The following is a 13,020-nucleotide window of genomic DNA, read 5'->3' as shown; positions in this document are numbered from 1 at the left end:
TAGCTAAAGTAATTATTTTATCTTTCCAATGGATCCTATACTTTCTGGACATATTAAGTACTTAATGTTATTATCCCTTTTTCTCTGTCTTTACTCTTTCACTTTCTACTTTCAGCTTTCCATCAGAATTTAAGAAATTAGTAAGGTCTCTCCTGTAATAAATAGAAAGGTCTCATGCCGTAAGTAATAATGGAACAAAATAAAAGCCTTCTTTAGAAACCACACCATCTTACAGCTACCACCCTTTTTTCCTACTCCCTTTCTAGTCAAATTTAAAATTTTAATTGCTGCCCCCATTTAGCCCAAATGCAATCAACCAAATAATTCTCTTGATTCTGCCTCCTGGGTCTCTCTCAGAATCATTCACTTACCCATTCTCCTACTCTGGTCCAAGACGCGATCATCTCTCTTTTAACTTCCTATCCTTCCTACATTAACCTTTGCTTGTCCAGTCTTCTCCATACGGCAACTAAAATGATACTTTAAAAACTCAAATCTCATCACATAACGCCCTCCTTAAAAATCACAAAGGTTTTCTACTTATTTAGAATAAAGTCTAATTCTCATCATCATGGTTTATATATGGTCTTACAGGATTTGGCCCCTATCTTATTTTAACTCTCTAACTTATTACCCTGGCTTCCTTATGTCATAATCATACAAGTTTGTTTTCATCTCCCTAAAGTTTCTTCTATGACTTTATCAACTTAGCACACTCTGCCTGAAACATTTCACTAGCATTCATCTCACTCCTATGCTCATCTTTTGGGTTTCAGCTTCAGCTGACTTTCTTAGAGAAACCTTCCCTAGTCCTCCCAGGGTCAAATCTTCTACATATATGCTCACTATACCTTGTAATTTTCTTTACAGCATTCATCATTAATTATAATTAGTTATTTTGTTGGCATTTATCTTCTTTGCTAGATGTAAACTTCATATGGATTTTTGTCTTGTTCAGTGATTAATTCCCAGCACTCAGTTTACTGTCTGGGATATGGCAGGTACTCATACATTTATTGAATGGCTGAATGTATAAAAGGGCATATTAAGACTAGAAAACATGATAAAAACAAATCCTTTACAGTGAGAAGAGACCTTTTTATTCCTATATTGAGATAAACTGCAGAGACTGAAAGACAAAAATTCATAAATCATTCAGCAGAACATTCATTAAAAATCAAATTCATTTTCTTTAACAGAGTTCTCACACAGAAAATTTTATTTTATATAAGTCTGATATAACATTAAATATTTTACAAATCAGACATTTCATTTTTATATCTAATTATATAATCTTGAATGCACTAGAGACAAATAAAGTTAAGATTTCCTTTACCAGTTTCACTGCATTTAACTTATACAAGGCTTCCATTAAAATTCCATCACAGCTTGAAAATTACCTGCAGCTTTGAAAAACACATGATTTAAACTTTAAATGGAAAGTCTTTATTTAGCAATCCAAAACCAAAAAACAAACAAAAAAACAAAACAAAAAATAGGTAAGAAGCATTTCTTAATACAAATAAATTATAAAATGTTAATGCATGAGTTTCTTCTCATTGGCATAGTCACCCAACTCAAAAACAATTCATTTTGAAATTGATTCTTAAAATACTCCAATGTTACTGAAAAATCCATATGTTAGTGACGCTCTGAAATGGCAAAATAGAATATCAGATTGGAATGTCCCAATTCCTGTGCTAAAGTGAATGAGACTTGTTCTCATTTATGCCGAGTGTCATCTGTTACACAGTTACTAGACAGTCTGGCAACCAGTAATTCCAATTTTCAATAGTAACATACCGTACTAAACTAAGACATTTCAATAAACACTTCTTACCCCTACATATTGCCAGATTGCTAGATACAGAAAGGTACAATTATATTTGAAGTATGGGCCTTATAATAGGAATCTCTGTTTTAAAATATGAAAAATATCAACAGGAAAAATTCACACCAATGAAATTCTGTGGACAGATTTTCAAAGTTAGAAATAAGAATATCCATTGCTGGGGTAGCCGGTTAGCATAGTCGGTTAGAGCGTGGTGCTAATAACACCAAGTTTGCCAGTTCAATCCCCGCATGGGCCACTGTGAGCTGCGCCCTCCTTACAAAACAAAATAAAAAAAACCCATATACATGTATATATCTTCACTGCTAATGGAAGCCCTGCTCTGTGCAAACATAGTGTCGTGTATATTAAACAATCACACATTTGAGGTAATAGCTGGAAAAAAAATATATATGTACAGCTATACATGGACACATCCACAGAATATTCACAAATCTATTGGCCCCAAAACCAGCAGATATTAAAATTAAATAAGGGATCACGTACCAACAGGAAAAAGTGACACACGGAATTTACAAAAAAATGTGGTTACACAATCCTTAATATAAGGAGTATGTTTTGAATAATGTTTTGAGGGAAAATGTTTCCACTTTTATGAAAGTATCTATTTAATAGTAATGAAAGCAAAAAGAATGTCTGAATTCCAGGACTGTGTTGCCTGCCAGATTATTAAAAATTCCTTGAAGCTCTTCATTCTACCCACTTTTTCTTTGGAATTAAAAATTAGAATTAAAAATTTGGAAGTTATTATCAGATGACTGTTTTCTTTTGTACTGGTTTAGAGAATTTTATGGATTTTAACTAGGCAGTAGTACAATGTGGCCATTAGACACTTTTTTTTCACCTATTTAGTAAAGATTAAAATTCTGATTTATTGTTCATTTTTGGAAGTTTTTCTGTTCAGGTAAGAAAAAAGATTATGAATGTCCTTTTAGTTTACTTCACTCAGGATGTAGATAGTAATATGGGTAATACTAACCCTAAGCTTCATATGGGGAAGCTAAATAAATGCACAAATTCTCCTTCTGAACCATTTGGTCCTTTTATAAAATACTTATTTAAATGGAAAGATGGCTCATTTGGTCTTCAGGCCAATATCAAGAAATATTTCACTGCCTTAATACAGGCGGGAGATTAATTTGTTTTTTATGAATATGTAGGAATATACTATTAAATAATATTAATATGTCACATTTGTTAAGTAACAACTGCATTTAAAAAGATTACATGTCAACAAAGGGAAATCAAGATGTTAATCATTTCTCTTGGTAACTATTTTACATACTACTGTAACAAGATTTAACAGGATGAAAATGTAAATATGAAAGTGCAATTACAGTAAAGGGCTGGAATTCCACATTACTGTTCCTGTAACACCTGAGCTGACACAAAAGCAGAGTGGCTTAATGCACTGGCATATATATATGCCTTAAGGACTTTCTTTTCTCTAGCAAATCCTTGCAAATCATAAATAAGCATTAACGATTATGAAACAAATACTTACTTAAGCATTCAAATGAAATCTGTTTCCAAAATATATTGTTTTCACTTATTAGATGGATTATAATTTGAAATTTTTCATTGATGAGAATTAAATTATCAGATTTGATCACAATAAATTCTGAAACTTAGTAGCACCAGTCTATTTGGGAACTAAGGAATCAAAAAAAGGAGAAGAAATGGTACTATTTTTCCCCAAATCCTCACAAGGACAATAATGTTTATGTGTATGTATAAAAAGGGATAAAAATGTAAAGCATTCATAAATGTAATTGCTGCCAAACTTCTAAAATACCTGTAAGAGAAACAAGTAAAGCAATACTTAAAAGAGTGAGGGCAATGATTAAAATGAACAGTACAAGTTTTCAATTGAAATTGCAAAGCTTATATAGCTAAAAATAAGGAGACAAAATGTTGGGATTTAGGAGTAGCAAACATGAAAATCTTACATCTTAAGATAGCTATAGTCTTCTTACTTTGTAGAATTAACCCAAAATTCTAACACACTTGTTGGCCTTTACAGCATAATATAGGTGACACTAAGAACTTAATCTTTACGTGAATACTCTATATGTAGCTTAAATTGTTAGGCACTCAATCAGTCATTTCCCACAAGTGTTTGAAATTTTTATTTTATCAAACACATTTCCCCGAACATTTTATAAAATGAAATGGAATGCAGCAATGCAACTGAAATATAATACTGTCCAAAAGCCATGTATGACTTTATAACATAAGTTCACTTAATTTGGTAACTTCATCTATCCCCTTAAAGGCAGTGTTAAGGGAAAAAGAATCAGTCAGCAAGAGTTCAAGTCATGTAAGAATCAACCACAATCGTGTAAATTTCCCATTAAAATGGAAAAATGAATGGATGAAATTTTTCACTTAAATTTTTATAAGTTTTCTGATGAATATGGAAATTCAAAGTTAATTAGAAGGCTATGACCTTTTTAAAAAATTCATTCCACAGGCTCAAGAGAATATTTAAAATTGTATTTTCTTTTAAGCACTGCTGTTTTTTTAAAGGTAGTATTTCTAAAAGAAAGTTGGTTAAGCTGTCCAGTTTTCCTAGGACAGGACGTTGTTTAGTTCAACCTACTAATTCAATCAGGTATTTCTACTGACTCGTCTGGAAAAGGGATACAAGAGAACATTTTTCAAAGAATGCTCATTTTAAGTTTCAACAGATGTTTAACTTAACTACATTCAGAAAAAAAATCTTTAAACAAATGAACACTGCCACTCTAGCATTCTCTCACACACAAAAAAACTACCAAAGATGTGTTCATGTCCCATTAACTGAGTATGAAACAAAAATCATTGAAATATTACAACTGTTGAACATAGAAGATTAGAAATAAAAGTTTCATACCCAATATACAGGCACCAAAAACTTCAATTTCCAGCGGACTTTTCAATTTCATATTATGGATTTAACTATAAAGAGCTTATTCCTACAGGATTAATTGAATTATTCAGTGGTGAACAGATTTTAGCTCAGAATTTTGTAAGAATAACTTGCTATAAATCACTATTCTACCTGTTGCTATATTTCTGCTCACTGTTGCATGTGGCCAAACAGATCATGCTTTGATCAAATAAGTGCTGTAATCTACTTACGTGTTTAAGAGTCGGCAATCAGGTTAAAAGGCACAAAGCAAAGTAGTAATTTTTCTTATTATGTATTTGTAGAAGAACCCATTTACTTTTGGATCCTGATTAAATGATTACTAAGAAGAAACAACAAATTTCCATGGGGGAAAAACAGGTAGGTCCTCTTCTTCATAAATTTTAGCAGCCTTCAAAGACACATATATATGAACATTTGGGGGCGTTTTAATTATTGGAATTGCAAATGACGTAACTGCAATTTACTGCTGAAGACTCTTTAATATCTAACAGCCATTTCCTCATATTTTCTTTAAAATTTATCTGTATAGCATTTCATTTCTACACATGGCTTAGCCATTCATAAAACTAAATAAATAGCAAACTGATACTCTACACCAGTTCATTTATCTCGATATATAGTTTGGAATATAATGGCACTATTAAAAATATCAATCCCCTCTAAGCAGATAATGCTACAAGATTTTATACAAAGTTAAAGAGCTTTTGTTTTTTCTTTTCTTTTTGAAAAAGTTTCATTGTTTTAAACTCCACACATTCGATATCTGACAAGGAAAATGTAATTTTGTCATAGAACATTTATTCCATCAATTTAAACTGAAGTGTGTCTCATGGAGCTAAACACTAAAAGAATTTAAATAAAAAAGCAATAACCTGTATGTACACAAAGTGATCATTCCATAAATATTTACATGACAAGGGGAAAAATGGAGAATCACTAAAATTGGAAACCTCTATAGCTGTGATAATCCTTTCTCGAGACATTTTTAGTTAGTAATCATATGAGCTTTTAAACTGAAAATAATTGCAGAAGTATAACTAAAATATTAATTTTAGTTTTCAGTTTCTTACTATTTAAAGGAGTCAGTAGATCATAAACAGTCCAAGATTTCAGGGACCAAATATTCAGTTTAGTTTTTACGTCAAATCTTTTTCTTTAGCTCTCATGATGAAACTAAACTCACAGAAAAAATGAAGAGTATGCTAAAAGATACAAATAAAATTCCAGGTCATCCTCCTCTATAAATACTGGTCAGCCGCTCCAGTTCTTTACAGTTGTCCATGCTCAAGGCATCGGCCTTCCTTCGGAGTCGATCATCACGGTACACTTTGGCTGCATAGTGCATATCTCCTTCTATTAACAAACAAAAATATTTTGCTAAGTGAACAGTAATTTAGGTCACCTATTTGTTTAAACCCAAATGATGTTGTTTCATAGAAGCCTTTCAATATATTTACCTTACTGAACTTTTTGTAAGAAAGAAAGAAATCCAAATGCAACTCCTAAAAGCCATTTGGAAGCCTCGCATATAAACAAGCACAGAGCTGCTTCAGATCAGAAACAAGGATAGAGTCCTACAACTCCTTCCTTCCACTCATGTCTCCAATGGTTTGAAGACTACTGCTCTAAAGCGTCACCTTGACTCCTTATCCTAAAGATATCATATGCTCTTTACTACTGCTACTGATTGTGCTGTGACCCTTTGCTGAGGCTTCATATTATTTAATTATGCCAAGACTTAGAAGTAGAAAATTTTGAAATCTTGTTCTGAGTTTGCTTGAATTCAAAAGTTATATAATGGCCTTACTGAAGGAAAACAAATGAGAAAAAGAGCTTCCTCTACAATCATAGTAGTGACATTCAGCAAGCAAGTACTTCTGAGGCTTCTTCAGTATATGGAGAACATCACTAAAGAAAAATAAATGAACTAGAAATCAAATATTCTTCAGGGAAGTTTTCGTTATTTTTTCCTGTTACTGTCAGCCACTTCACCGTTTGTTAACACTTCTAAGGGTGGCATACTTAAAGAAGATGTAACCAAAAAGGAAAAATAATTGGTTACTTTCTGGAAAACAGTGACGAAAGTAGAGGACATCAGTCAGAACCACAAACAAAATATATTCAAAAATAAGAGTGTATTCTATTGGTAAAGATCTTTAGAAACGATCTTTATTCAGTCAATAAAAATCACTCCACCCCTTTTATTTACTAATGAAGCACTTCGATCTGATTCTTATACCAAATGAGGTAGATAAACCAAAGTTCACAGGCTTAGTGAATGGCAGAGTCTAGATTCCAATCCAAATCTCGAACTGCCAGCCTAATCGCCCTTCCATTACCTCAAATTACTATTTGTATTTTATAACACACCTATTTTACCAATCTGGATATTAGCATTAGAAGTGATTCCAAAACAGAAAAACCCTGGGAAAAGAGTATACAATGGCCAATAATCTTTTTAATGACATTTATAAAACAAGATGATCTTATTCTAATCAACCAGTGAAACATTCAATCAATGGATTGTTATACTGAGCTGAGTCCCTCGCACTTCCATCTTCATTCAAAACCACTAAGCTATAGATATGCTGAATTTGTTGAATTTCATTTTGAAAATTTCAAACCTACACAAAAATGAAAACTACTACAATAAACACCCTAGAACCCTTTACCTTGATTGATCAATTCTTCACATTTAGTAAAATTTGCTTTAGCTCTCTCTACAAGGGCTGTTATTATTGTTGTGGTGGTTATTATTTTGCAGAACCATTTGAGAGTAAGTTACAGATCTCATGACCTTTCATTCTTAATTACTTCAGCATGTTTTTCTCAAGAACAAGTGCATTTTTATGTAACCACAACACAATTTTCAAATTCAGAAATTTAACAATGACATCTAATATGTAGTCCACATTCAAATTTCACCAATTGTCCCAATGATGGTATATTCTCTTATTCAACCAAATAGTTATTCATAACAATAACACAAATGCCATTTACTACCTTGCTATGTGTCAAATATTGTTATAGTATAGGCCACCTATACATTAAAATATACTTTCTCACTTAAGTATTGAGCTCCAATTATGTGCTAGGCAATTCTAGAACATTCCTTGAGTAGGGAAATGCACAGTAATTAATTTCCAAGACTCTGAATAAGTTTTTTAAATGTTAAACATTTTATAAACTTACTCTGTTGTCTTTCTTTCCAGCAGTTATTTCTAATGTTAGTCAAATAATCTTCTTCCACACTCTTTTCTACCTTTTGCAATAATATTCCTTTATATTCATTTTTAAAGTCCTTGTTGACATAATAAACGACACCCAAGTTTTCGGTCTGCATTTTAATAGTCTGCCCTGAACCACTGTAAAAGAAATGCTTGATCATTATTTTTTTAATTAAAATAGTACATTCTGATCTGCTACTATAGACCAAACTAACAAAAACAATTAAAAATAATTAAAAAGTTATTATTGGTAATCATTTATTTACATGGTCTCAAATTGCTGACCACTATCATTCGTGTCATAAAAAAGTAATTGTATTTTAATATACTATGTTCTTATAAGTTCTTGTAAGTTCTCTCAATTTCTAGTTAACAAAAATCTTATTTGGAAGAAAGAAAAGTTATTTCTTAGTTTTAGACCAATATGTTTCTAATACTGGCAGTATGATTCTACAAAATTTCCTGGCAGTATGATTTTACAAAATTTCCTGTATGTTCATTGTATTACACTAAAGTTTTCTACAATGGATGCTGCATTAAATTTATTTTATGTCCTGCCTTCTTATATATAAAGTATATAGTGCAAAAATACTTCATATAACAGAAAGAAATATTTGTTTTTATTTAGTCAATATTTTATAAACAGAAGAGTGACATAATAACATAAATCTATATAAATCAATGACAATTCTATTTTTGTCTTTTAAAGTATTTTTTTTGTCTTTAACACATTTTTGTGTTGACACATTTTTTGTCAACACATTACCTATTACATTAAATTGCTATCAAGTTCAAATATAGGACAGAATACTTCTGTCTTTATCCACAGTGGAACTGATATAAACTAACAATATAAATTTATCACTTGAGTAACTATTTTAAAAATTAGACATTTTAAAATCTGATACATTTGTAGTAATAGAAGATTTGGCACTTAAAAGTTTAGAACAGCACAAGACCCTTTAGAGAAAGCCAGATAAGAAACAACAACATTTCTTTTTTGCAAAACTTCACTTAGCTACTTACGATCTGGGATATAAGGAATATGGAGGATTAGAGACCATCAACTGGCTTAGTAATGACACGAGAATCAATACAATAATGGGCATCAGCTGGATAAACACAGAAAAACCTCCCTATAAAAAAATCACCAAAGAATAACAAATTGTAATATAAGTGTAGTTATCAATAAATTGTCATACATTTTTAGAGGCAGAAAGGACATTTGAGATCATTCAGTTCAGTGCTTTCAAATCTGCCTGAATACACCAACTTCCTGGGGTGACTCAAAAATACAGCTTTCCCAGTGCTTCACCTAATGATCCTGACTTAGAAAACACTGATACAACCTGATCTCATTTGACAGATGAGTTCTCCTTTTCTTACACACAGAGACTATCAATAGGCATCATGTTGCAGAACTTTTACTTTGGATTTGAGGGTGGAATATGGAAGCTGATGAGTGGCAGAGTGGTGGCCCAGGCCTTTTCATTTCTAGTCTAGTACTCTTTCCACTTACCTTTCTACTGTACATAATTTAATTGCTGTGTGCATTTAGGTATAACTCCATTAGAACAAGTTGAAAGTTACATCCTATTTAAGTTTTTAATATAAATTCTAAATTCTTTAGGACCAACAGTAAGAAGTTACCTTCAAAACATACTGTATAGGCCATTGTCACTAGAATCACAGAATACCAAATTTGAAGGTGTCATATTGCCCAAACTTCCCCCACTGTGACTTCTACCCCTGCTTCCCCAGTATCCCTAAGGGATATTCTAGTCTCTACTGAACAATTCTGTTAAGAGAACTCATTATGTCCTTTTAACACAGCTTGCCCTATTTTCAGACAATCTAATTGCTTTTCCTAAGCTGACATTTGCCATTATATCATTTCTAATCATATCATGAACATACATCTCCTCTTTCTTCTTCTCTCTCATGGCCACTGTGTCGATGTTGGTGCTGATGGCTGTAACCAGCTCGTCCATTAGAAAATGAATGTACATTACCTAAAATATTAAATGCAAGGTTAGATCAGGGAGGGCAGTTACGACTAAAAATTATACTTTCTTTTATAAATAAACTAGTTTTTCATTTTCTTTAATTTTTTTAATTACTAAAATAATGCATGTTTGAGAAGTGGATGCCTATTGCCTTCTCTTGTGATGGAAGGGTAGATGGAAATAGGAATGATCCTTCCCAGACTTTGCTTCCTTTAAAGCAAAGTAGAAGTTCTTTCTTTATGAAAACTTGAATATGCGTTCCTCCCTAATGCTGTATACATAGAGGACTTTTGTTGTGGTTCATTGCTTTTACAAACCTTGGATCATTACTCTGAAACTCTGCTTTCTTCATTTATCACTGTATCACATATATTTCAAAAAAATCAAAAGACAGTGATCTAATTTATTTTTGAAAAAACAGCTGTAGAATATACTATAGTATATGTGGACCACAATTTATTCAAATATTCTCTTGCTGATGGACACTGAAGTTTTTCAAATAAGGTGACCAACCAGAAATGGTTACCACTGACAAAACTATGCTATAAAAGCAAAAGAACTGTGAGTCAACTATCAGAAAATTCACTATTACCTGAAAGGTTTCTGATTGTTCCTAGCTTATCTGTAGTCAAAATTATTATTACTCTGAATAATTTTTCTGTGAGAGGTAATTGTGTAATCTAATAAGTCAAAATACAGATTATATTTTCAATCATTAATTTGTACTTATGCAATCTCTTTCGTTCAAGGATTCTTTACAAAACGCCCTATCAATGACCACAATCTTTCTCAATAATATTCATATGGGTCCACTCAGCCAAATTATATTGCTACGTTCATAAAGATGCTCCGTTTAACTTAGCATCTTAAGGAAATGTAAATGAGGTTGGAGCTATAATTTTAAACACCTTAAAGGAGCTGCTCTTAAAAAAAAAAAAATTTCCATATGAACAACTCACAGTAAATGTAAGCAGAGTTTAATACTTATGCTGGTACTACAAAATCTATTCGCTAGTACCTCTACAGTATTTTACTTTGATAGCCTAGTTCAAGCAATTATTTTTATCTCAATGTAATTTTAAAAACTCACTTTTTATATAACCTATAAACCAGACATTTAAATATTTCAGTAGAAAGTACCTCCACATACATCATCCAAATCAGTAATCTATAATATTATTAATAGACTATCTACTAAGAACTCCAGAAAATCTATGTCAGATAGTCACCCATGGCTGTAATAGCACCTAACTGAGACATTGCCACTGGATTTCTAACATACACATCCTTTCTTCAGCTTTATACAAAATACAGAATGTCTGTACTCATCATTTCTTTTTATTTTCTTAATTAAAATATGTTCTAGGAAAAAGGCATACTTATAGTAAAAGTAGTTAAGTCTAACATTTTTCTTCTACCTTCATAAAAAACCATCACAGGATAATAATACTATAAGAAATGAAAGGAAGAAGGTAGATAAAGCTCTAAATGAAGACCTAAATAGCCTAACCAGAGGTGAGAATCTCTAGTTTCATAAAATATATTTTATAATTAGTATTAAAATACCTGAAGGAAATCCACCACCAAAGAATATATTAAACAGGTCTTCTGGGGTTATATCAGCTTCACAACCTCTGTGGAAATTAAATCTACCATTGTTTTGGTGATTACACGCTTGTTCTTCACTGCCTGTCAGGTCATACTGTTTTCGTTTTTCTGGATTGCTCAAAACAGCATAAGCGTTTCCAATCTCTGAAAAAGTAATGAGTAAATAAAAGTTGGTAAGCAAAGTTTTACTATTATAAGACTGCCCCATATAAAAACTGCTGTCATGTTAACAACAAAAGAACTACTTGAGGCTAATCAAGAAAATAGTAAAACAGTAGCAATTTCTCTTAAAGGTATTATACTTGCTTGCAATTACACATACTACCTCCCAATACAATTTTTTATACTAGGCTAGTCTCCCTACTGTCTGTCTTAAACATAAAAGAATGTCCATCTTGCTTTCTGACACTTGTGCTGCATCTGCTATTATCCTGCTTCTTCATTTTTGAGTATCGTAATCTAGTCATTCATTAGTTCCATTCAAATCAATAATAGCAGTAACTACCAACTGCCAGGCTCTGAACCTAATACCTTACTATATTATCCATTATTATTTCCACTATACAAATGAGCCCCCTGAGGCTCAAAAAGATTAGGAAACTTGCTCAAGGTCAATTTTATTTTTCAGTACAGCAAGTATACTCTATGCAACCTACATTATAAACCCTTTTTTTTTTTTTTTTGCATACTCCAAACCAGAGTTAGCTACTCTTCATTCTATTCCTGAACAATTTATTCCTCTTAAAACTCTATGAGTGTAGGGACTGTGTCTTTTCATTGCATTATCCCGATGGCTCAGCATGAAGTCTGAATATGTTTTTTAATCAATCCAGATAGTCTCAATTTTCCATTCTCATTTTGCTACTTTTGTGATATTTATTTATAAAGAATTCTATTTCCCCTCTCATACTCCCATGTCCAAAAGAGGTAATGGTATTAGGGCGATCAGCGTGTAATCATTCTGTTGTACACCTGAAATTAATATAATATTGTATGTCAATTGTAATTGAAAAAAAGTATATAAATAAAGAGGCAATGGTACATTGGTTACCAAAATGTCTTCTTGAGGTAACTTATGAAAGCTTTGTAATGCTTTCATCTAAAAGCAGGAACTATCCTATTCTCATTCTGACACTTCCAATAATTAATCCTTTCATAAATACAGCTTGCTTTTGATCATAAGTCTTATGAAATATGGGCCATTTTAAAAATACTTTTTGTATCCCATGTGTGGCTGCCATAGGTACTGTGCAAGCAAATAGATGCTCATTAGGTAGTTGTTTTTGGTTGATGACATATCACACTTAAAATTAATTATATAGAGATATTCTGAAACTTTTCTTCTGATAGGGCTTCTTAAACCTGGAATTCAGAGATATGTCGCAGATGGTTTGTGAACCCTATTGGATGAAA

General features: G+C 31.9%; 1 protein-coding gene across 4 annotated transcripts in view; it reads right to left on the bottom strand.

The window, feature by feature from the left end:
- Window positions 1-1,201: 1,201 nt before the first annotated feature.
- DNAJB14 (DnaJ heat shock protein family (Hsp40) member B14) overlaps window positions 1,202-13,020 on the bottom strand; it is a 45,486-nt gene continuing 33,667 nt past the window's right edge. For 3 of the 4 annotated variants that reach the window (XM_019757669.2, XM_019757666.2, XM_019757667.2), the window contains 5 exons: window positions 11,566-11,751; window positions 9,911-10,005; window positions 9,020-9,129; window positions 7,959-8,131; window positions 1,202-6,119 (listed from right to left, as the gene is read on the bottom strand). In XM_019757669.2, coding sequence (XP_019613228.1) covers window positions 5,995-6,119; window positions 7,959-8,131; window positions 9,020-9,129; window positions 9,911-10,005; window positions 11,566-11,751 — 689 coding nt within the window. In that variant the 3' untranslated portion in view covers window positions 1,202-5,994. Of the gene's footprint in view, window positions 6,120-7,958; window positions 8,132-9,019; window positions 9,130-9,910; window positions 10,006-11,565; window positions 11,752-13,020 lie in introns of those variants that run through there. The other variant, XM_019757668.2, reaches the window with a different exon arrangement.

Source organism: Rhinolophus sinicus, linkage group LG02, assembly GCF_036562045.2.
Source record: "Rhinolophus sinicus isolate RSC01 linkage group LG02, ASM3656204v1, whole genome shotgun sequence".
NCBI classification, from domain to species: Eukaryota; Metazoa; Chordata; class Mammalia; order Chiroptera; family Rhinolophidae; genus Rhinolophus; species Rhinolophus sinicus.
This window is presented reverse-complemented; position numbering and strand designations above follow the sequence as displayed.